General features: G+C 44.4%; 1 protein-coding gene across 1 annotated transcript in view; it reads left to right on the forward strand.

Annotated features, from left to right (window-relative positions):
- The first annotated feature begins 5,740 nt into the window (after nt 1-5,740).
- Nucleotides 5,741-24,504, forward strand: part of LOC8042020 (retinol dehydrogenase 12-like) — a 52,346-nt gene continuing 33,582 nt past the window's right edge. Inside the window, exon 1 of the mRNA XM_040213123.3 lies at nt 5,741-5,972. Coding sequence (XP_040069057.1) covers nt 5,741-5,972 — 232 coding nt within the window. The remainder of the gene's footprint in view (nt 5,973-24,504) is intronic.

The following is a 24,504-nucleotide window of genomic DNA, read 5'->3' on the forward strand; positions in this document are numbered from 1 at the left end:
TAACTCCAAGTTCTTGACAAACTCGATTATGTTTTCATTATGCATGTATTATATTTTCTCAGTCGCTTGAATATCACATTTTACCTGACGACTGGAAAGTAGCCAGGGTGCTTCAATTGAATGAAGGAGGTGATATGCATTCACCCCTTAACTATCATTCAATCTTGCTTACCAGCATACATGCAAATTACTAGAGGATATAATATACTCCCAGCTGATTAATTTCCAAGAGTCAAATGCTTTTTTTAAACAAAAATGAACATGGTTTTCGCAAATTTCACTCCTGTAAGACCCAGCTTTTGTCAGTTACTGACGATCGTCATTGTGTCCTTTGGTGTGGGTCCCAAGTTGACTGTGTTTTTTTTATATTTTAGCAAGGCTTTTTACAAAGTTCTTCGCCAGTTGCTTTTATTAGAACTTAACACATTTTGTACTTATCCTAACGTAGTTGCCTGGATAGCCTGTTTTTTAAATAACCGATATCAGTTTGTTTCTGCTAATGAGAAAACGTCTCCACTCACTTCCTTCACATCCGGTGTTCCTAAAGGATCTGTATTAAGCCCTCTACTGTTTCTCATTTACATCAATGATCTACCTAATTGCGTCTCATCATTAAGTAATCTTTTCGCTGACGACTGTGTAATATAGGCTAAATCTACTAACAACTCTGATGTTTTAAAGCTCCAGACAGGTATCAACGGAGTTTACCACTGGCGTGGACTTTGGAATATGGCACTTAACATTACTAAATGTAAAGTTATGAGGATATTGCGTACTAATCCTCATCTGCCTCTCTACCATCTCAACAACGCACCCTTGCCCCTGTTCCTTCTTATAAATATGTGGGCGTTCATATCCCTTGTAAACGCTCCTGGAAACTGCATGTTGAATATATCATCAATAACGCAATACCTGAAAGGAAACTTTGCTCTCGCAACGTCATCTCTAAAATTAACACTGTACAAATTTCTCGTTCGCTCCAAATTAGAGTATGTTTCTTCTATCTGGGGCCCCAGTCAGTCTAATCTAATGAATGTTCTGGAAGCGGTCCAAAACCGTTCTGCCCGTTTTATTCTAGGTAACTATCACCGCACTGCCAGTGTACGCTTCATGAAAATCGCCTTCTTCCTGTCTGAGCTCTCTCTCCGACGTAAGGTCGCTCATTTCTGTCTTTTTCACAAGATATATTGTACTAACCCGTAGTTAAAGCAACGTCTTTTCATCCCACCGTTCTCCATTTCACCCCGCATCGATCATCACCTCAAAGTTGGAATTTGTAAATGTAATACAGCGGTATTTCTACAATAATTCGTCCCTAAAACTTCTTTGGAATAAAATCACCTTCCGACTTCTGTAATCTATATTGTTGATACCCAAATGTTTAAAAATGCTCAAAACGCTCTTTACTGTCCTCAGCCGCCATGATACATTACGTACTCTGCCCTTTTGTTTCCTTTTGTGCGTTATTTTGTTACTCCCACTACCCTCTTTAATACCGATTGGACTTGAGGGCATTTAAATAAATAAATTAGGTGTGAAACTGCTTTGAGAAATGCAGATGTTCTATTATCTGATTCAGCTGCTGTGTTAATGGTGAATTCACACAAAAGCGCCGCTAACTTCGGCTCCGTTACAAAGGAACACCACTGAATTTTGCTTTGGCAATATTAACAGCTAAGAACTGCTACCACAAGAATATAAAATGAAAGAGGCACCGCAATTTTAGGTTTACTTTTTTTTTTTTTTTTTTTTTAGGCAGGAGATTGTTAGGATGGTAAACACCAAAAACTATCAGTTTATTCGAAAGTTTGCCCACGAGCTGCGAGGTGAAACTCTTTAGCGAGCTCTAGGTTTTGAGAGTATCATTATAAATTAAACGGAATTTGTCCCCACATGACTTCCTCAGAGCCTTGCAAATGCCAGAATTTGGCTTATTTTAAACCTTTTTTTATATTCGCGTAGAAACACTCCATTTCTCCTTTTAATAAAACTACAGTACATTTTTATAATAATTTCTAGATAAATTTTTCAACATATTTGGTAATTAACTTTTTGAGCCTTTTTGTACCTTCGAATAAACTCCAATTCTTAAGGGTCTTTAATTTGTGTTCTGTGAATGTACACAGCTCGGCACTGTAAGGGCACTACAAGCCATTATCGTATTCTCTCGTTTCTTACTTTCAAGTCTGATTTGCTGTCGTCGAAATTCACAGTAGGATTGAGTGTGCTTCTCGTGGGTACTAATATAACCGGTAGAATTCGGTTTTCTTCAGTGCTATTTATAAACACCCCCGAAAGCGCCGAAGTCGTGTTCGCAATATTTGTGTCGTGCAATGCACACTGAGTTCCATCGCTTTAACTCATTGTTTCCCCAACTGTAAGTCGCCACTCCGCCACGCCGCGAAGGTTCAGCGGGGGGACGCGAAGCGACTCAATAATTTAAAAGAAAGCAATCCTGGCTTCTCTGCGGTGGCGTCGACGAAAACAAAATAGTGGTCGCGCCTCAATATCGAACCGGAACTGAGAGGTGTGGTGTCCAAATTTCGCCCTTATTTTAAAAAACTGCTCTATCAAACAAGTTCACGTTATTATAAAGTATTAGCCTACATTCATGTTGGCTGTTCTTGCGCTGAAACATAGTAGCTTGTGGCATCGCGGAAAGTCAAGAGTGTGGGGAGGGAAGGGGAAGGGGGGGGAGGGGTGAGTCGCGACGCGATATTTGATCATTCTGATGGATTGCAGGGTAGCAGAGTTCGGGAATCACCTATTGCTGAATAAAAATGAATCGTTATTCATCTAAGCACCACGTACTCAATGTGTGTTCGATTACACCTGCAAAAGTTTTTTTTCTTGCTCTTTTTTTTATTTGCGTAAAAGCCTTTTGGTGATTACGCAGATTCGTGAAGCTCAAACGGATGTCTTTCACGGCTCTGTGGCTCTCTCGAGCCTCGTATTTGCAGGCGCTGCCATTCTTGTTCTTGACATACGATGCGTTTGTGTTCCGGCTGAAGGGACGAGGAAATCCGCATCTGAACGTTTGCGAAGCACTCGAATGTCCATTAGACATTCGCTATGTGCTCAGTACACGGGCCCGAGATACCAGGAAGCACGCGCGCTTACGACGTCCTCTTCCGACCCGGCAAGTATTTTAGTACTGCTGAACTAGTTAAACTAAAGAAGGTACACTTCAGGATGTCCACATTAGAGCTCTGAACGCGGCCGGGCCGTCCCGAAAGCCCGTACCTGGCCCGGCCCGCGGTCCGGGTCCGGGCTGGGTAACACGGATTGTTTCCGAACCCGGGCGGGCCTCGGGCACTGGTGTAGCAGACTTTCGAAAACGTTGAAAATAAATGGCTAACGTGCTGATGGTTTAAATTTGAAAGAAACGAAAAAGCCGAAGTGCGGACTCGCTACGATGCCACTAAGTTAATCTTAAAATAAATAAAGTTGTTCTCGACTAAGCAAGCTAGCAAAAAAATACGGAGAAGCCTGGGGATTTTATCAGCAAAGTGGGAAAGCTGCCAGCAGGCAATAAAACTAGGGCAATCCTGCCACAAGGTAGGGTACGGTTTCTTTCTTAATCGAACTCTCGAGGGGAAAAAAACAACAACATCTGGCTACCAAAGATGATCTATGCCCTTTATATTTGTGTAAATGTTTGAACGTTCACCACGTGACTGATATGAGAGCATCTTTTTTGCAAAATAGCAAAAGAATCAAATGCCGCAACACCTTCCCAGGGCAGCTTTGAATTTCGGAGACGAGGCACGCTTTAGCCTCTGATTGGGCCTGGCCGGGCCGGGCCTAATCAGGTAGGCATCTCATCGGGTCGGGTCCGAGCCGGGCCTGATCAGGCAGGCATGCCATCGGGCCGGGTCTGGGCTGGGTAAGAATAAGAATCACTGGTCCCGGCCGGGCCGGGCCTCACAAAGTAGGCCCGTGCACTGCGCAGGTCCACACTCCATTTTCCTACTTTCTTGTCTAAAGAAAAGATCAAAGTAGACATTCGTGTTTAGACAATGTAAAGTCGGTTGGCCTTCGAGGTGTGGCGATACCGACTTACGCTTTAAGTGAGAAATTTAGTCAGTGCAGTACGACGGCTAGTCTGGGATCTTTAACGTGCATCACGCAGCAGGTGTGAACGCCCGCACATCGGTACGATTTGGATCCAGAACAAAAAGGGGCGGGTGGTGGGGTTTGAACCCAAGATTCCTGGGTTCTGCAGCGCTAGATTTTGTTTGCTCCACTTGCTCCGAACTGCGGTCGGTCAGCACACATAGGCCACCGATGCCCCTTGTTGCTCAGAGCAGAGCGGGCGTAGTTGCCGAACTTACGATTCGAAAATGCGACTTTAAGAGCATTAGGTTCCTTCTCAGCTAACTCAAGCGACATGATTATGCTCTGTCGTATACAGTTTTTACATTCTTTGTATGGGGGACGAAAACATATTTCGGGATCACGATTTCAGAATGAGCTTTAGGTAAATAGTAACACTGATTTTAGGCAACAAGAAGGCTCAAGTGTAGTTACTCTTAGGTGTATAGCTTATGCGGTGACTCTATTGGGTGTTTCAGCGAAGAGTTTAAAAAATTCCCAACAGTAGAGTAATTGAGAAAAGAAACATCTCTTTAAAAAATCCTGCCAGTCTCGGCGGATGTCGTCAATTGCTGAAAAACGTATCGATTAGCCAAATAATTAACTAAAATTAACTCGTGCAAATTTTAGGACGTGAAAATAAACGTATGGCTCCAACTTGAAACTTACTCAGCCCCCCCGAAAGCCCCGAAATATGTCAAATTTAGGAATGCTTAAAGCACATGGGATGCTCGGGAGTGCGCTAAAGTTACCGCTCGTGGAACAGACGCAAGGCTGACGATGCGCAAACGCTGATAATGAGAATATAATTCGCCTTTTCGCACTGCCAGCCTCGTGCCTGCTGCGCAAGCGGCAAGTTTAGCGCACTCCCGCGCTCAGCAAGATTTCATATGAAATCATACGTTTATTTTTTACTCATTCAAAAATAAACTTTTTGGTTAATTAATGAACTATCTGTATGCTTGTTTTGAAGCCGTGACGCTTGCTGTAGCTGGCAGCTTCTTTTCTCCGAACTGAGTTTTTTTTTTTTTTTTTTTTTTAAGATATTGGTAGGAAGAAATTCTTTCATATATTCGTTGTAAAACTCAATATATTGTACGTCAGTCAGCACGCAACCTTGCCAAAGGCCGCGGAACACGAGTTTAGATTAGATGACAGCAGATATTTAAGAAACACGACATATCACTCTAAAAAATGTTTATGCGTCTACTTTCACGCACATAACTCGGAGAGCCACTCACCGCAACTTACGGAGGCAGCTCAGCGGATGACAATGCCGAAACATATGTTTAGACCGAAAAACGCAGTCTGAGTTGTGACATTGAGCAATGCAAAACGTCACGCTTGCATTGCTTAATGTCGCAACTCAGACTGCGTTTTTTGGTCTAAACATATGTTTCGGCCTTGTCATTCGCTGCGCTGCCTCCGCAAGTTGCGGTGATTGGCTCTCTGAGTGTTGTGCGGGAAAGCCGACTCACCGGCTCTTCGTAGAGTGATATAGTATGCCACGCGAGAGAGAGCTATGCTTAGCGTTGCGACACGCATCCATTACCCCCTTTTGTTTTGTCCCGACCAGAGTTCGTCTGCGCGTTCGGAGGCATTCATCTTTGACAATGTGATTTCGTTCTGACGGAAAACAGGAAAAATGGCCGACGTGGAGCAACTCGTGAGGGGACTGGCTTTGAGCACGGCTCCGACGACCCGAGAATCGTCCCTTGCCGGACGCCTGGTGCCGCTGTGGGTGATCCTCGGCCTGGTGTCGCTCGTCGTGCTCGTCATGCTTCTGGTCAGGTTGTACGCCGAGCTCACGGTGGGAAAGTGCAAGTCATCGGTGGACATGTCCGGAAAGACGGTCATCATCACCGGTTCCAACACGGGTCAGTCACGGCGTCCTTGGGAACAACTTGATTATAGGGCGGTTTCAGATGACCTACTTTCGGTTCTAAATCGTGTCAGACGCCATCTTGATAAACATTCTATCTGCCTTTCCATGCTCGGAGACAGTGTTTCCAAGTTCACTCGAGATCTTTCGCGCCCGCCAGAGTAGTCAAGAACATAAGGGAGCATTGGCTGCCAATCGGTTTTCTTACATACCGGTCTTTACAAGCACTGAAAACGAGCCGGTGATTAAGACGTCGACCCGTCCGTAACCAAAATGGCCCACGCATGTCGCCAGGGCTATTCCGAAAGAAGAGAGAGCGAAGTAAGCATGGTCTTAAGGTGCCCAAATACGTCACCGGTCGTACCTACCGAGTTATATCGTCGACAGAGCTACTGGGCATGTTTGTGCCTTTCACCAGCGACAAAACCGACGCCGATAACTAAGCGCCTGCGTGCAAACTAGTGGGGAAGGTGGCGGACGCTGTCCATCAACATGGCGGGAAGCGGCTTACCGGAAGTGAAAAGGTATTTTGCGAAGCCACCTTGTAGTCGCTGATAGGACAGTAACGACAGAAAGAAGCTTCATTTGTTCCGCCTCCAGCGTGAGCTTCCTGCCTTCGATAACGCTTCGGGGTATCGTGAGCCTGGAGTGTGCACGGGCGGCCATAGCACGACGGAAGCCAACGAGCGCATGCTGGAGGCTGGGCGCTCGAAAGACATGCCCTGACTGTAAGAGTTTAGTCCCCATCCCCTTATAACCAACCCCGCCAACCGAAGCAAGCCGCCTTATGGTTAACCTCTCTAGCTGTTTTCTGATCCTGCTCTTATCTTCTCTTCAAGCTTGTCCAAAACGCGACAGGCTTCGGACACCTTTGGACGCAATGGTGCATTCTTATACACAGAACATGGTGTAGGGCTGGTTTCTATGAGACAGTATACCGTTAGGAGAGAGCGATAGCGTAGTGTAACGTTAGGAAAGAGAGATTCACATTAGAGCTAGGAGAACGCGATAATCTCATGCTAAAAGTTCTAGTGATCCTCGAATACATCTGTCGAATCTGAGCACCGCTACGGCGATACGACTGATGCTGGCTCACTTGATAATATCCAGAGCGATCTTACGCATAAAGCGTGTAAAGTCTAATTCCTTCAGATTTTCACGTCACACCTGCATCAGATACCAGGAAGAACTCCGAGATCGTTGGAGAGCAGCTGCACATTACGACTACCGCGTGCCGAACCAACTTGCGCTAGCAAAATTCGGGCGCTGCCATATTGCTCGTGAGGTCACGGATTTTGTGAGGTCATGTGACGAGTAATCACATTCAACGTTAATAGATTACCTCCGTGTGGAACTCTGGCGAAGGGGGTACCCCCCATTCACTTCAGTCCGCCTCCCGTCATTTCAAGCGCCATCTAGATCTTTATTTACAAACTGTGCTTTCCATAGAGTACGGTGGAGCGCCGTCTAGACGCTGTGCTTCGAAACGTACGCAGTTACTATAGCAGATGCCGGGCACGTCGAACAGCGGGAGGCGAGCCGTGGTCAGGAAGGGGGGATGCCCCATGACGCTGCTCGTGCAAGCAGCGTCTATGAGCAGTTCCGCAACTGAGCTAACCTTTTAACGTTGGCCACATTTCTGTAGAGCATGGCGGCCACCAGGTCCGCAAGAAGGGGGGGGGGGGGGGTACTTTTGAATTTAAGATTTATCACTCTAAGCACCTCTAGCCATGGGCGTTCGCAGAATATTTTACGGCGGGGGGCGGAGAGGGGGGAGGGGGGAAGGGGGTATGCATGCAATGTTTTCTTTAGACGAGAGCAACCACGGTTGACCAGACGGGCACTAGACTATTTTACCTTCGATCGTATTACATTGTTTTATCGGCAGAAATAAGAGTCTGTCAACTTTTAGGGTGCTGGTTTTATGAACACGCCTGCTTCAGGCTTCCGCAGTGCTTGTTGCACATACCCTCGGGCTTGTCGTTCATATCTGACAATCCGTCACAACCGATAAAGCTCCAGTACCGCTGCCCACACGTGATACAAAAGAAACGGTACTCGCTGCAGGCATGGCGACGGAAGCATCTGCGCATCGAGCATCTGCTAAGCACATCTTTGTTCTATAAACATTGTCTCGTGCATGTCACCAGACAGTTTTTGTGTGACAGGACAAGAAAGAAACATGTCTCAGACGCTGCCTGCAGAATGACTTTTAAATGATGTGTTAGCTGTGCTGGCTTCGTCGTACGAGTACGCCACCGAAACATCTCGTCACCAATATACCCAGATTCCCAAAGACGGGGAGTGTGTGTGTGTGTGTGTGTGGGGGGGGGGGGGGGGGTGCAGGTGTTCCCCCCTCCATCCCGCCTTCGCACACCTCTTCGGACGCCCATGCCTCTAACTCGTTGGTGTCCAGATCTTGTCCCTACAAGACCTGTAGCAATGTCCTTTCCTATTCTCCTCTTCAATGTCCAAAGTTTCTGAGAGTGCTCTAAGAAATAAATAAACAAATAAATGAACAAAATGCAGATTTGAATCTGCAGTAGAACTTCTACCACGTAGTGTGCGAACGCTTAAAGACATATTAATACGAGCTAGGAACAGGCATGTCCATAATCAAGCACGCTGCAAGTGAGTGTTCGACGGTCACCAATCCTACCTACTGTTCAAAAAAAAAAATATTTTAGAAGCTTTATGTGATAGCGGCGAATCGCTTTCTCATAATTAAATTGCAGAAAAAAATATAACTGAGAACCTCGCGCCAAAAATCTCGAGTGTTTTGTTATTTCTGTTTTGACTATCTTACTCACTTTAAGTTGTTGTTTCCGCTTCGAGTTACGGAAGGCAGAGACTGAAGAATAAACAAATATATTAAAAAATACATATAACATTGATCAAACATGAAGGAAATTACTAGATTGACGGTTTGCTTTAGAAAGCATAAGAGACGATAAGAAAATTTTAAATTGTATGCGACAGTGCACAGGGGAATCCAAGAATGTAGTTCAAGGTTTCAGTGGGTGTTAATTTTTTGTTTTGTTTGTTAGAAAACGAAATTGTACTCTCGAAAATATTATCAAAAAGTTGTGCCCTCTTAATGTCCACTAATGCCGAAAAACGTGTCGATCACGAGTATTCCAAAATTAATGTTTGCTTCAACTTGAGGTATTAGGCCCCTATTTATACGATGGCTTAATAATACAATAACGTTTTCATAAGCATCACTTGTGATTGAATTATAGTAAATACTTTAATAAGTAATAAAAAGCAGAATTATCTTTTTTATAATTCGCACTTTAATAGCCTTTGCTAATTTTTCAACATAGTAACAAGGTAACTGAAAGCACACTAGTTCCAACGATGGAAGCGTTTTACGAAGCCGTCAGGGAAGAAGTCCACTCTCCGTTTCCGCATTGGTTGGTGAAGAAGAGACTGCGGAAACGTATGTTTGTGGCCCGCCGATGAATTTATTGGTCGAGGCGAGGAGTGAAAGTTTATTAATGCATTCGCGGAAAATGTCGTCTTGTTTCTGAGAACATGCTCCTGGGGAAATCTCATTAGATCGAGTAGAGATTGCTGGTCGGCATGAAATTCAATGCATACCGTGTGCTTCCATGCGTTAAAGGACAATAGAACTGACCTTCTGCCTGTCGTGTTTCGAAAGAGAATGACGATCTCGCTGATTGCATCACCGACGAAGATTGCGGTCTCCTCAATTGTCTGTTATATTTTCTTTTTTTAATTTGTTACGATATGATGAAGTCCAATAGACAGCTACAAAAACTTAAAACTATATATTTTGAGTGCAATGCCGCGTTTACAAAATTTTCTTTGGTGCAGTTTATACAATAGTGTTACTTACATGCGTTTTTTTTTTTTTTTTGTCTTTATAAGTATGCATTTTTGCTGCGCAAATTTGTCGCGGGGATTATATGTCTCATTCGATTCGTTGGCGAGGTTACTGAAACTTGCTTCCGCTTAGGCACATATTGTATCACAACCCTCATATGCGTGTTAAGGGGTGTCCAAACAGGACACTACAAAACGCACGACTCCGACAAATCGTGAAAATTAAAGCGGGCGCGTCCGCTTCAATTTTGACGATTTGCCGGAGTCGTGCGTTTTGTAGTGTCCTGTTTGGACACCCCTTTAGCCAACGCAATTTCGCCGCACCGACAGTACAAATAGATAAATTCGAAACATACAAAAGTGCGAATTCAACGTAAAAACTTTTGTTTAATGGCCGTTTGTGGGACTTTTACAGCGGTGCGACTTATAGGTCAACTCAACTCTCTGACGTCGGACCACTGCGGTGGCGCTGCGGTCGGCACTGCGCATGCGAAAAGCATGGACTCACGCAAGTGCCTACACCCGGTGTGAGCGAACGCGAGCTTGTTTGTAAGCTTTGCAAGCGGGGTGTTGGGCGTAGACCGGACAATGTAGTATTTATGATTAAAATTCGTTATGGGCTATCGATTCGGGTATTGGGCAACTTTTGGTAATCGCTCTCATATCCGGGAAATTACCAAAAAGAACTCGGAAAGCGAGTGCAACCCGATAAATGTTTTGTGCGTTTCTCTCGTTTGCTGCGTCATTCTCGTGTTGAGGGTTGCGTGCGTTTTAGCGTATGGCTCCGATTTGCATCGATCGGATGCAAATCGTCAGAACCTCAGAACGTCGTCATCGGCTTGACCTTCCTATTCTTTTTGTTCGTGCGCCCAACTAACTCGCTCAGTGAAGCCTGACCCGAATGTAATTACCTTCACGACGGTTGGGGTCACTCGACCTACACTGCCAGGCCTCGTTGTAAATTTATCCCCCCTCTATCTTCGGTCGTATTTCATTAGGACCTAGACACCAGTGTTGCGGAATGGGCACCCCCATTCCATTCCGATTCCATTCCGGGAATTGGAGTTTTCGATAATTCAATTCCTTTCAACTCCTAGGAATGGGGACACTGGGCCCATTCCCACTCCTGGAATGGCTTAAAGGGGTACTCCACCGATTTTTTGAGCTACCTCAACTAACTATATTTTCTGACTCCCGGCCTTTAGCCTTTCCGGTATGCTATTTAGCATCGCGAAATTCATAATAGGTATTGTGAAATCGGCAAATGAAAATGGTACAAAAACCAATATTCAAATATTCGCGCACTTTTCAGTGCCGTGACGTCAGTGGCAGACAGGCTTGCCAGTCGAGCAAGTAGTCTAAAAATAGAATATGCCAATCATTTGTTCCGTGCTGGTACGCGGATACGAGAGCGAGCTTCCAAAGCACTCGTTTGACACCAAGAAACTGCTTCGAATCAGTTTAAAACAAAATCTACAGCCCAAAGAATGAACCCCCGCACTTCCACTGACGTCATTTTGTTGTTGTTGCCAGTAGAGACTTTTAGTTTGAAAAACATGGTGAAGACCAAAACTGTAAATTCAATAACTTCGCGAAGAAACAACATTTTGACCTAATATTTGGGATACCATTTTAGCAATGTTTGTTGGTTAGTTTAGCAAAATTTCAAGCAAATCGGAGACAATGAAAAAAACGGTGGAGTACCCTTTAATCGTTCCATTCCATTACCCAATTTGCACTTGAGAGCTACATTGTGTTTCCGGCATAAGCAGCATAAAGCTGACATTATCAAACGCATAAATAATTGCTAAAAAAAAATCCCTCAAAAAAGCACTGATCTTACTACGCTCACGGTGCTGGATTGCCTGGGTGACTCGAAGCGTCCACAGCGGTCCATCGCAAGGTTAAACAAGGTAAGCAGAGACTAAAGTCAAAGGAAATGAGCGGGAAAGAGTTGAGCACGTTGGTTGCACATATTTAGAAGACACCCGCTGAACAATTCAAACATACAAATGTAAGGAGGACGAGAGACACGCATTCAACCGCTGCACTACCAACTACATTTAATGAAAGGCAGTATAATTTTTCCGAAATTCTACTGGCAGTCACCTCCCATTGGCTGCCTGAAGTCACGTGACACCTGCCGGTAAAATAATTAAATTTGTATTTTGGGTGAGACTATTGTGTCGGCAGCCGGCACAATAGCCCGGGGGAAAAAATGCCGGCAGTTTCGGACGTCGCGTGTATCAGTGGGGAGCTCGTTAACATAGCCCCCCCCCTCCTTTAGCGGCGACAGTCTGCGGCTGCTCATTAGAAATATATTGACCTATTTAGCCCACCAGTACCACCGGCCGGCCCAAGCCCCGCTGTCCTCCATTCACCCCCAAAAAGGAAGTGTTTCGTCAACAACATTCATGTTTTTTTTTGTTTTTTTTTTGTGTTCTTTTTTCAGTGTTAATTCTAAAAGAGAGATGTCGTAGATATCGCCTAATACCTCAACAAACAACAAAATTCCGAAGAAAAAAAAAAAGTCCCTCGGGGGAATTTTTTTTTTTTTTTTTTTAAGATCCTGCTGTGTCTGAGGCGCACATCTTACCCACTGAGCTAATCCACAGCTTAGAATAGGCGTGTATAGGCGTCTACTGCCGGCACTTTTTCCCCCCTGTTATTCTGCCGGCTGCCGGCAGAATAGACACTGCCTTAAGGAAACGCTTTATCTTCATCGACAGGCCAGGATCATTCATACCTAGCTTGCTTCACTTCTTTCTTTTTTTCCTCATTTTTAAACTAAGGCATCCTCCTCGTCTGTCTACTTGTGGGCGGTACTTCCACCTCGCAAGAACGTCCTCTCTTCTAAAGCTAAGGTCACAGATGGTGAACTAACTTCGTAGCGATTAAGCCATCGCAGGGACACGCCCAGCGGGTTTCGAAGATACTCAGCTCTGAAAAATGGCGGCAGGTGCGTCTTCTTACTGACTTTTTACGTGTCAAATGCCCAAATCACTCTGCCTTTTCCTATTACCAGAGGACGACCAACGACACCACAAACTACCTATGGGTTTCTCGTTTTCTTCCGATATGGCGTCGTCATCTGTCCTTACATCGCCAAAACCAAGCGAATCCAAAAATGTCTCCACCGCATTTGATTGGGGATTTTGATCTAACTGCGCGGGCTAAACTCGCTTTGGAGCACGGACCAAAATATGCCATTGCGCCTAAGCTTGAAGCCGTTGACCAAGTAGCACTTGTAAGGAATATAGCTGCCAAAGCAGCACAAAAAGACGCCCGCAGGTCATTGATGAAGGTATTCAGGTTCTCGCAAACCTTAAACATCAAACCCTCCCACGTCTGAGCTTCGGACCAACCATACAAGAACTGAAAGGCAAAGACCTTAAACTTTGCCTTTCCGATAAGGAAGGAGGTTTTGTAGTTCTTGACTCAGGGGCTTTTGGAGAAGAAGTTCTTCAAGCCATGGACAAGAATTTCGTTCCGGTTGATGTCAATAGAGCAAAAGTAACAAAAAGAGTCATTCTCACGATACTAGACAAAAACCATCAGGGTGGTTTGTGCTCCAAGATCAAGGCAGCCAAGAATGACAAGTTAACGGTGTTCTTCTCAGCCAAAACGCAGAAAGAGGGAAGTCCGTTCCGGGCAATTATTTCGGAGAGGAACACGTGGCAAGCTTGCGTGTCCAAATTTCTTTCCGAAACGATCAACCTTGTTTCGATGCAAGACCCTTTCCGGATTTCTAATTCTGAAAATGTGATTTCTATTCTTAAAGAAAAGGGGAACATAATCGTTTCTGGGTTTTCCATGGACTTTCAAGACATGTACTACTCCATCCCGCATGCACGTCTACTACAAGTTATTCGGTCAAACATAGAAGACCAAGGCCTCACGTTATTCCAGAATGCGGAGGGATGCAAGTGGGTACCTTCTTAGAACTTTTGGGCTATTACCTATCAGCCACGGTGGTGGCCTACCAAGATCGCCACTACGTGCAGAGAAGCGGCGTGTGCGTAGGATCCCAAGTGGCCCCACATCTGTGTGAAGTTTTTCTCGGAGCGTGCGGGCGTGCCATCCAAGAAAGCATTAAAGATTCAAGAATCACGGCGATATTTAGGTATGTAGATGATTTCCTCATTTTTAGCACTACAGAAGTTGACGATCATATCAACGGGTACCTGAAAAACATCCTGAGGAGTTTTCAGCAGGCATGCATGGGGCTCACTTTCACGCATGAGCTTCCAGTCAGGAAGACCATCAAGTTTCTTGATTTGGTTTTGGAGTTCAGAGCAGATCATGTTTGCTGGAGATACCAAGCCCGTTCAGGCAAAGGGTTTCTCCCCTTCTCGTCGCAGCATTCAAAAACTGTTAAGCAGGCAGTAGCTGTCCTGTTTTCTAGCCTGAAGAAATCTTGTGAGCATCAGATCTCCAAAAGCTTTGAGTTGCAAATATCCAGACTCGAAGACGCGGGCTACCCACGACATGTAATTGCCTCCGTGTGCGAAAGAATTGGCCGCGCCATCAAGACGACTTGCGGTCGCAACGACCCTTCCACACAGCAAAAGAAAAGAAGACTGTGTGTGGTTTCCCATATAATCATGGTATTACACATAGGTTAAAAAAGATGGCAAATCGGTACGAGGTGCAAGTGCTGTGTTCGGCGCTCAATAAGGCCTATTCGTTGTGCCGCAAGGTCAATCAGGGACAAACCAGGAACAGCAAGGGGTGTGGCACCAATCACAGGACCGTCTATGCCCAGTGGGACAAGGAGGTTATATGCCACATACCCCTGACATGCGGCCGCTGTTACATCGGCCAGACCGGGCGGTGTATAAATGATATGACTCGGGAACATGCCAATTGTTTGAAGAACTTGACGGCAGCAGGTCACTTAGTCCTACATTGCCGTGACTGCAAGTGCAAGGCGAACCTAGACAAAGTTACCATCATGGGGCATCATCGAAACCGGTATGCACGGGAGGTTTTAGAAGCTTTAAACATACAAGAGAAATGGGACATGTATGTTAGTTCACCATCTGTGACCCTAACCAGAGAAGAGAGGACGTTCTTGCAAGGTGTAAGTACCGCCCACAAGTAGACAGACGACGAAGATGTCTTAGTTTAAAAGTGAGGAAAAAAAGAAAGAAGTGAAGCAAGCTATAGGTATGAATGATCCTGGCCTGTCGATGAAGATGAAGCGTTTCATTAAATGTAGTTGGTAGCCCAGCGGTTGAATGCGTGTCTCTCGTCCTCCTTACATTTGTATACTTGAACTGTTTGGTGTCTTCTAAATAGAAATGAGCGGGCATCCGCAAGCTTGCTTGTAACCCCAACCCACTTGAATGTAAAACATATAACACAGAAAACAAGCATCGGAATAAAGACCAAGTAAAAGGCGGACTTACATATCACGATGCACTGAATGCAGTATAAAAAAAACAAGCGTCTGAGCAAAGCGCAAGAGGAGAAGAGAGAAGTGAATCTCGCCTCGTTTTAATGCCAAAGCAAACCCAGACTTCGCGCTTCAAAGGAGTGCGCGCGAATGAACGTGGAAGGCAGCAGGGTTGGCCGCCTGCTAAGCAAGGCTCCTCGAACTATAAAAAACAATAACTGATCATCTTTCGGCGGCGTGCGAGTCAACGAGTTATCAGAACTCTGCAAGTTATGAGTCGCCCTCCCCCCCCCCCCCCTTTCCAGACCTCAGTCTGTGCATCCTCCATGCCGCCGCGCAAAAAAAAAAAAGAAAAAAAAAAGACAGGAAGGACGATGAGGAGCCGTGCATGGCGGTTTCTTTCATTGCCGCTGCTCCCTTCGTTTCTTTTGCTTGGTGCTTTGTTTCTTGTTTCGATCTCGTGTAACACGAGTGAAGCCCGTCACCTGCGCGTCCGTGATAGGCGCCACCGCCACCCCCCCCCCCCCCCTTCCCCCCTCTGGTCTTTGCTCTGACGCTTGGTTTTTGCATTGCATTTTCTTTTTTTTTTCTTTTTTTTTTGCGTATAAGTCTGTTATATGACTCCACGCAGGCTAGCAGTTTCCCACTCATTTTATTTCGGAGCAACAGACTCACTGACTGGTTCGGCATAGCTAACCGTAACCCCCCCCCCCCCCCCCCCAAAAAAAAAAAAAAGAGAAATGAAATAAAATAAATGACCGGCCCATTCCATTCCAATTCCATTCCGGGCAAAAGGCATCTAATTCCATTCCCGTTCCATTCCCCTCAACGTTGCCGCCATTCCATTCCCATTCCATTCCGGGGTCGCGAAAATGCGGAATGATTCCGGAATCATTTCAACTCCGGAGTGGCAACTCCGCAACACTGCTAGACACGGAGATGTTCGCTCAATTTCTTCTAGCCATTGAAAAGGTGAGGGCGGCAAGGCGTCTCTTTCGAACAGCCGGCCTCCAGTAGGCGCCTGTAGCCTTTCTCCGTGATTTGGCTGCGCGTACAGGCTCAAGGTTCACAAAACGCCGAGGCGTTCTCGAATGTATGCGAAGCCGGCGACGGAGGCGGGTTGACTCCTCCATGACGTTCTTATTCCGTGAGTGGTTCTGAAAACGTTTGCATCTTTACTTGTTCCGTAGTCACGGGCAGGGTGAGCACGACAAAGGGGCGCATGGAACTTAAGCTGACCTCCCCCCCCCCCCCTCTCTTTTCAAAAAAAAAATGAAAATTCTGCCGCAAATTCTTCTTGAGATGCAACACACCCGAAAGATAGCCCATCCCTATTTTTGGCATAATTGGAATTTTTTTTTTTTTTTTATGTTTCAGAAGCGCCGAAATTTCTGAAAGCTGGTTTCGGCATTACTGGAAGCGCCCACTTCCAGTAATCGCAGGGCCCGGGCCAAGGGTGACCTCGGCAAAATCGGTGGTATTTTACCAGGGCGGGAGATAAGCCGACATTGCTGATCCTAATGAAAAATCTCTTTTGTGTGAGAAATTTCTGAGTACAATAAACACATATAAATGATACAAGATGTATAAGAACGTATGAGATCCATATGAGAAACTTGTAAGAAGTTTCTTAGAAGTTGCTTATACGTTCTTATACATGTTATATAGTTTTCATATAGTTATTATATGGTTCTTATATGTTCATATATAAATTGTATGATTCACCTGCGTTTATTGGACAGAAGAAAGTTCTGATACAACTGGCTCTTTCACCAAAGGATTGAGAAGGACAGGCGTGTTTGGCTCATCGCCCCAATTCCTTGGACACAAGTTTCAAGTGTCACAAAATCTAAAACTATAGTTGTTTCAACTTTCTTTTAGGGCAGACCGAAAGTTAACCCGCTGCTTATTTTCATACTATTTGCTATCGACTTTAGTTGAGATATCTCTCGGTATATTAGAGTAGTTAAGACACTGGTGGGTCCTCACGGCCGCCACATACTGCATTTACGAGAAAAATAAAAAAGAAGGATGTTGTAACCTAGTTTGGGAATAGCGACGCAGATTGTGTTTTAGGACTGTGTTCCAAGCTTCCGTGTAGAGCGTCGCTTGGAACAAAAATGTGATAAGGACCCGTTTTCTTTACAAACAACTGTGCAACCTGGCAGAAACCGGAATAGTTTTGTAATCTGCAGATACCTCACCCCTTTTCTAGTGGAACGGTTTTGGTTAGCGTAGTTATAGCGGGAAAAAACCTTGTTGCCCCGATGATGGGAGGAGCCCGAAGCACGCTGCATATTCTGAATCACTCGCCGTTATCCGTGGCACTATGAATACCCCCCGATATTTTCATTAATGTTTTGAGGTCGGCATTACGAAAGTATGAATGGTTTCTGTTCGCGTAATTAAGCTCTAAATATTAAAGTAACTATGAACTGATTTTTCAACTTCTCTTTCTTTAGCTTTCCTCCTCAGCTCAAAAGCGAAACGAGAAGTCACATGGTCGTGCCGTGGTATTTCACCGGAACCGATGACTCTAAGTTTCCACCGTGCTTTTCAAGCGTACCGTGGAACTTGTCATTTCCAAGTGATGATAAGCCATGATAAGCATTCATTGGCCTCGATCGCGAATTCAAATATTCGTCGACGGATTGATTGTTAACGAGAGCATACGTCCGAATGACGCAGTTCTCGTGTCCAATGCGTGAGCTGGGTTCGGCTAACGCGCCTGGCCGCAGCGAATGCGTCACAGTGAAATGGTGGAGAGCTTTCGAAGGAAAGGAGTTAGTAAATAATACGCTATAGTTTTAAAATTTCGTACCGAAAAGCAAGCGTTTGACTTTCTACTCCAGGGTACTAGTTTTATTTTGGCCCACTAATCGATATGCGGTTCGTAAAATGCAAATATAAAATCTTTTTTCCCTGCTCAAATTCACTTTATGGTCCATTTACCAAACTTCGAGGGCAACTTGATTTTTTTTTTCTCATGCAGTTAGATTAGGGATGTATAACACAGTCTCTTCGTGGCATTCGTAATAACAAAACGCGACATCAAAATCAGAAAAAAAAAAAAGTAAGAACCACAGGCAGGTGCCGCATCCGTCTCTGCTCGTGCGCACGAGTCCGTGCAAATGCAAGCTCGCCAAAGCTGCGCGCACGCTTCAAGTGCTTATACATGGACAGCAGTCGCGACGCTATGCTTGCAATAGACCGATCTCACGAGCCAGTTTCGTTAAGCCGCCGCTGCCGCAATGCATGGAGGGAACTTTAGTATTTCTGCACGCGGGAGAACTCCGCTGGAGCTTTGCGCGTGACGAGACGACTCGAGGCATCTCACGCACTGCCGCCTGCTTTTTGTGAGCTAAAGTTATGGCGGCGTCACGCATGCGTGGAACGCTTAGTGAGATCGGTCTATTGTCTTTTGTGGTGAGAAGCTGGCCCTATACTTCGTCTCACCTTAGCATGGACTAACTGCGAAGGCTCTGCAAGCGCGAGCGGCTGGCCTTCACTGCAGCACTTGCTGCACGGGCGCTCGTCCAGCCGTCGAAGCTTCATCCAAAGGAACTAGCTCGCGCGTTTAGCATGCTATAACAATAGTCCATGCTAAGGTGAGACCAAGTATAGGGGCGCTTATGTTTTCCTCACTCCACCTCACTCTGGGTAGTGCACGTGCTTGCCACGCGGTTATGTTTTCCTTTTCATAGTGCACAGAAACTTGGCATTGCACGTGCTTGCTCCGGCAGAGAAAGTTGAAGTACCCTCACTCTGGGTTGTTGAAAAAAACTCCACCTGGCGGCGATACCCAAACTTCTCTCCGTAAATATTCGGCGTCAACTATTTTGTTCTACGTTGCCAAAGCTAGCTAAGCTTTCAGAGTGTTCCAACTCTGTCAAAGCTATTTGCACGAGCGCATGCAAATAAAGAGCAAAAAGCAAAGTCACACGCTCTCGCAGCAGTGCGGGAAGGCTGCACGGTGGAAGCTACGCTAGCTTTGACAATAGTGAGTTTTTGCATTGCGTAAACCAGCGAAAGCAAGCCCTGTGCGTTCGCGTTGGTGTTGCGTGTTCCCCACTGCGCGTGCGCGGAGCCCAAAGTCAGGCCTTGGATTGGCGCACGGCGACTTCGCGCATCCGCAGCGTAGAGAACGCAACACTAACGCAAACGCACGAGGCTTGCGTTTGCTCGTACACGCAATACTAAAACTCACTATTGTAGCATAAATATGTGACGTTGAGTATAGACGCGCAACATAAAATGGAAATTAATGTTTTCACTACGTTCGTGGTCACGTGCGCGACCAGTCCGATAGTCAACTATTTAAAAAGAAAAATATTTAGATAGGAACTAATTTTGGCAATGTCAGTTGGTGATCTTTTTTTTAAACGACAAAATAGTACAACCAAAGCGTCCAACACATTACACGCACCCCCAATGTTTTGTGTTCTATTTGGGTAACTCACACGGGATTGCTGACAGGTGTTATCAACACCTCTTTTCTCCCTCTCTCTTTCTTTTTGTTTCTCTCTTACATTCCCCCAACCTCCTTTTCTCTCTTTTTCGGCCCTAATTTTCTTCTTCTCATGAAGACATAACTTATGGTTAGGGTTCCGTGTTTTCGGATAAATCCGAAAAACTCCGAAAAACACCCGACGTTAAAATTTTGGTCAATTCGGATGTATCCGATGAAAAATACAAAAAAAAAGTGTTTTCCAATTAACGGTTTGACCAGCACGTAGAGTTAACCGTCCCGGGAAAATGCCACCACACTTTTCTTTCAAATTTCGCTCAGGACAACAGGTCATTGTACTTTCGGGTCACGACAAAATTCGCCGTTTATATTTCCAGTTTGGGTCATACTATTTGTGGTTTAGTGAAAGGAGAGGTCGTGTTTTTGTAACAGTGAAAGTTATGGACCATGGAGATTGCATAAAGTGGGGACGAGGGACAGTTGAAACTTCTGTATTTCATCCTTTACCAGTCTACGTCGCGCGGCTGCGCGGTAGGTTGGTGGAATAATATGGAATGAATACAAACTTCCCAGCGCGTCCCTCCAGGAGTTTATTGATCTTAAGGTATCGATATTTATCGAAACAACACTTGTGTGCAACCTTTGTCGTAGGGCAAATTAGTATTGCCCGTAGTAATGGCACTATCACCAAAAACATCCGAAAAAAAATATTAATTATTACAATCGCGTTCTTTTTTCTTTTTCTTTTTTTTTTTTTTTTTTTTTGTCTAGCATACGTTTACGCGTGGATATTATTTACTTATTTTTAGAAAGGAAGTCTGCGAAATTAAACTCCGAATTTCGAAGAATTGGGAATCAAACAAAAATAAACTACAATAAACTCCTAATTTTTCGGCAAACAAATAAACTAAAAAAAACACAATCCGACATTGACGAAAAATAAACTCCGAAAACACGGAACCCCTCTTATGGTAGACTTGCTTTATGCATTTTACATGTGTTCTCATGGAAACAGCGAAAACGTCGTGTAAAAACGGAAAACACCATCGTCCGGAAGTATGAAAATATGCACGCACTTCAAGTTCCTTTGTTCTTTGACTAAAATCTATTAGATATTTGTGAGCAGATATACTCAAGATACACTCAAGAGGACGAGTATTATAACGGTCGGTGTCCGCGTAATATGAAGCGGTGGACTCACACAAACAGGACTGGAGTGAAGTTCACCTTCACGGCGAATCAGCGACCAGACTTTTATTATTCCATGGCAATACAGCATTATAGGTACCTAAAACTAACGAAGGCTTCGAGCCGCTGCGGGAGATTTTAGCAGACACATGCTTCCGGAAGTTTTTTTCCTTCCGAAGAAATTTCGTTGTAGCATCCCTTTAAGCTGAGGTTCTTTCAGAAACGTGTTGCTCACGAAGCCACTGATGCTGTTCTAACTCTTCCCTGCGTTTATGAGTTTCTCGGTGGACAATATACAATATCAGTTCATTTAGTCCACCAGGTATTCCGTAAGATACGTGTTGCACTTGTTAAATAGAGAAAAACTGAATTTTTGGCATGCGGAAGGGGCTCGCGGTGGTGCTCGAGTTATAAGGGTAGAAACATCAAGAGAGAGTGAGAGAGAGAGAGCGAGAGGTACTGGAAGAGACGAGGGCGCGCGCGAATGCCAGAGAACCGCGCTCCAACATGGGTGGTCGCAAAGCTATAGCCGCCTTTGTCTCGACTTACTTTTCGAAGGCGTTCGAACGCCGAACGCTGGCGACCGGCTCTCGCCGTTAGCGTTCGAACGCGTTCGAACAGTGAGTAGATGCAAAGAAAGCTAGCTTTGCTTCTCCAATAATCATTCCAGTCAGAGCTCGGCTCTCTCGTCCCACCCTCTCCCTCAATTTCTACCCGCATAGGCAGCCTCCCATTCAGTTCAGCCCGGAATTACGAGCTTACGGCTGTCCGAACAGATCTCGACTATCACTTGGCCTTAACGTATGATGCGGAAAGCAGATATGCATAGGGAAACGGATCAGACCGGAATATCTAGCTCTGCGTGCACGTTGAGCGCTATTTTATTTACCAGACGTTTACGAACTTTACTACCTCGCAACCTGCTTTTACGTAAGAAGGAGGAGGCTCGAACTTGACCTTCACCTCTTTAGTTACGCAAATGAGATTAGAAATTAGCGGGTGTCGTTCGATAATGAGTTCGTTGCTCGTCTAAAGAGTTGTAGCTTTGTATGGGGTCCTACTAAGGACCTTGTTTGCTCCTGCTGGCGGCACAGTAAGAATGAGAGCGAGGGGGGGGGGGGCGAATTGGGGCCGGGGGGGGGGGGGGGGGGGGGAAGGGGAAGAGAGGAGTGCTATCAGACAGCTTACACTCTTTATCTCCGTTCCCTTCACCGTCACCCGCTATTGTTGCCTCCTACACTTCGACCAACACGAGCAAGCCCCATCCTTTCAAGCCAAAATAGAACGATTGTTTTTAAAAATTGATATTTTTTTATTATAAATCATCTATATCCTCTGTTGAAAACCCCTAATTGTCAAACTATGTTAAAAAAACTCCTGAATAAAAAGCAGACGAATAAAAAGCAGACACTATGTCGCCAGGCAAAAATATTGCGTTCTTTAACTGCATTTGTAAAGTACGGCGAAATTCCGCGAATGTTTGCAAAATGTACAAAGAAAGCGAAAAACAAGTTCTTTAACGAAGACCTATAGCTGCCTTATAAAAAAACAATCCGAAAACGTTTCGGAATGCGGTTGACCCCAAGCACACTTCTATTCCTTTTTGTTTTACTGGTTCTTCGAGAGACAACTGGGAGGCTGTTGACGTGTGTGAACCATTCGGTAACGTTTTCAGTGAAACGTTTTCTTATGAGAGCTTTCTCTTACCTGTTCTTTTACCTGATGACAGTATACTAACGCAAAGGAGTCCAATCACTGGGATTCAGAAGCTAATAAAAAATCTCCCGACAAATTCAGCTCCTGGCCTTAATCGTATTTCAACGAAGCTGCAAATACCAAGCTTCCGCCTCTTCTGTGTTTACTTTTCCAACAATTATCATGTACTGAACACCTGTCAATTGGAAAAAGGAAAAGTCCCCCCAATTTCGAAGAACGGTCAAGGGTATGAGTTGACGAATTATAGACCAATTTCTTTTACAATTGTACAAGCAACCTCAAGGAGCTTTTTTTTTTTCAAAAATTGTAGATCTCTAGTTGGTGAAAAACTCACTTTCTATAAACCAGCACGGTTTCCGGCGGTATCATTCTTGTAAAACTGAACTCCTAGAATTTGTCACAGACCTACATCAGAACGGTCACTTTAAAACGGAAACCCATACAATTTTTATCGACTTCTTTTTAAACGACTTCTTAAATTACGCGCTTTCCAAATAGGAACATTTGTGAGTCTGAGTATATTGAACTTCCTGTTCGACCGCTCGCAAATTGTGTGCTATGAACGTGAATCCTCATCTTATCATAAAGTGAAATCAGGAGTACCGCAAATCACCGTGCTATAGTCCATTTTTATTTTTTTCGTGAATGATTTCTTTACTACTTTTAGTTCACCATCCGATGATTCTATGTCGATGATTGTGTGGTGTATAGAAACATATCCTACTTATATGATTGTAATGAACTTCAGCACAACTTAATCACCCTTCAGACATGGTGTTAAAAGTGGCAAAATAAATGAAATATTGCAGAACAAAATTTCTAAATTTTATCACTAAGCGAATTCAAACAGATTTGAAATTCACTCTCTTCGATGTGGTTTTTGAACATGTGCATACATATAAATATCTTGGGGTTCATTTCACGTCAAACATCTCTGGGGAAGCCCACATTAATCACATTTGAGCAGAAGCAAACCATAGTCTTGGTTTTCTAAGACGAAATTTTTACATGGCCAACTGGGAAACAAAGCTTGTAGCATATGCCGCACTCATTCGGTCTCAACTCGAACACGCTTCAATAATATGAAATCCATATCAGTCTTATTTGGTAGATCGGTGCAAAACAGCCACACGCTTCATTCACAAATTTTACACGCGCACAAGCATCATCGCAATAAAAGAGAAACTTGGACTACCATCTCTCGCAGACCGAAGAAAATTTTCCAGACTTACATTATTACTCAATTTGTATTACCACACATTGCCGCACGTACTGACAAGTCGAAAGAACTTCATTTGGTCACCCCACGAACAAACCTTTTAAATTCTCACCACTGCAGCATTAGAATGGAACTGTCTCATTGATAATATTGTAATCGTTCAAAAATCCTCTTGTTTCAGAGCTTCTCTTACCACTTACTTAAACCTGATTTTTTTTTTTGCTATTGATTGTTTTGTGTTTGTGTTCTAAATGAATTATGTTGCACTTGCCTTCCCTTATGTAGAGCCGCACTGGCGATTTAAGAGTTTGATAAATTAAAATGAAATAAAATCAAATGGGATTTTGTTGACTTAAATCCGATTAATTTGATTGAAATCGCTGAGCCTAGAAAATAGTAATTCTTTACCACTAGATGTATTTCTTAACAATGATTGATAAATTTTTCCAAACACCGATAACAATACAACATAACTAATTACTGTAAGTTTAAATTACAGTTTAAATAAGCACTTTTAATTTATGTAATCGCTGTATTCTATAAACAAATGGGGTGTGCGCGCCAGAAGCAAACGTGGCAACAATTGTTCTACGAAATGGAAGCACGAGCATGTCGACGTTCGGAGTGGCAGAAGCACACCTGCGGGATTTTGAGGAACCCCCTGTGAACGCCAACTGGTGCTGGTCAGG

The sequence above is a fragment of the Ixodes scapularis genome, unplaced genomic scaffold, assembly GCF_016920785.2.
Source record: "Ixodes scapularis isolate PalLabHiFi unplaced genomic scaffold, ASM1692078v2 PGA_scaffold43__4_contigs__length_2004386, whole genome shotgun sequence".
Classification (NCBI taxonomy): Eukaryota; Metazoa; Arthropoda; class Arachnida; order Ixodida; family Ixodidae; genus Ixodes; species Ixodes scapularis.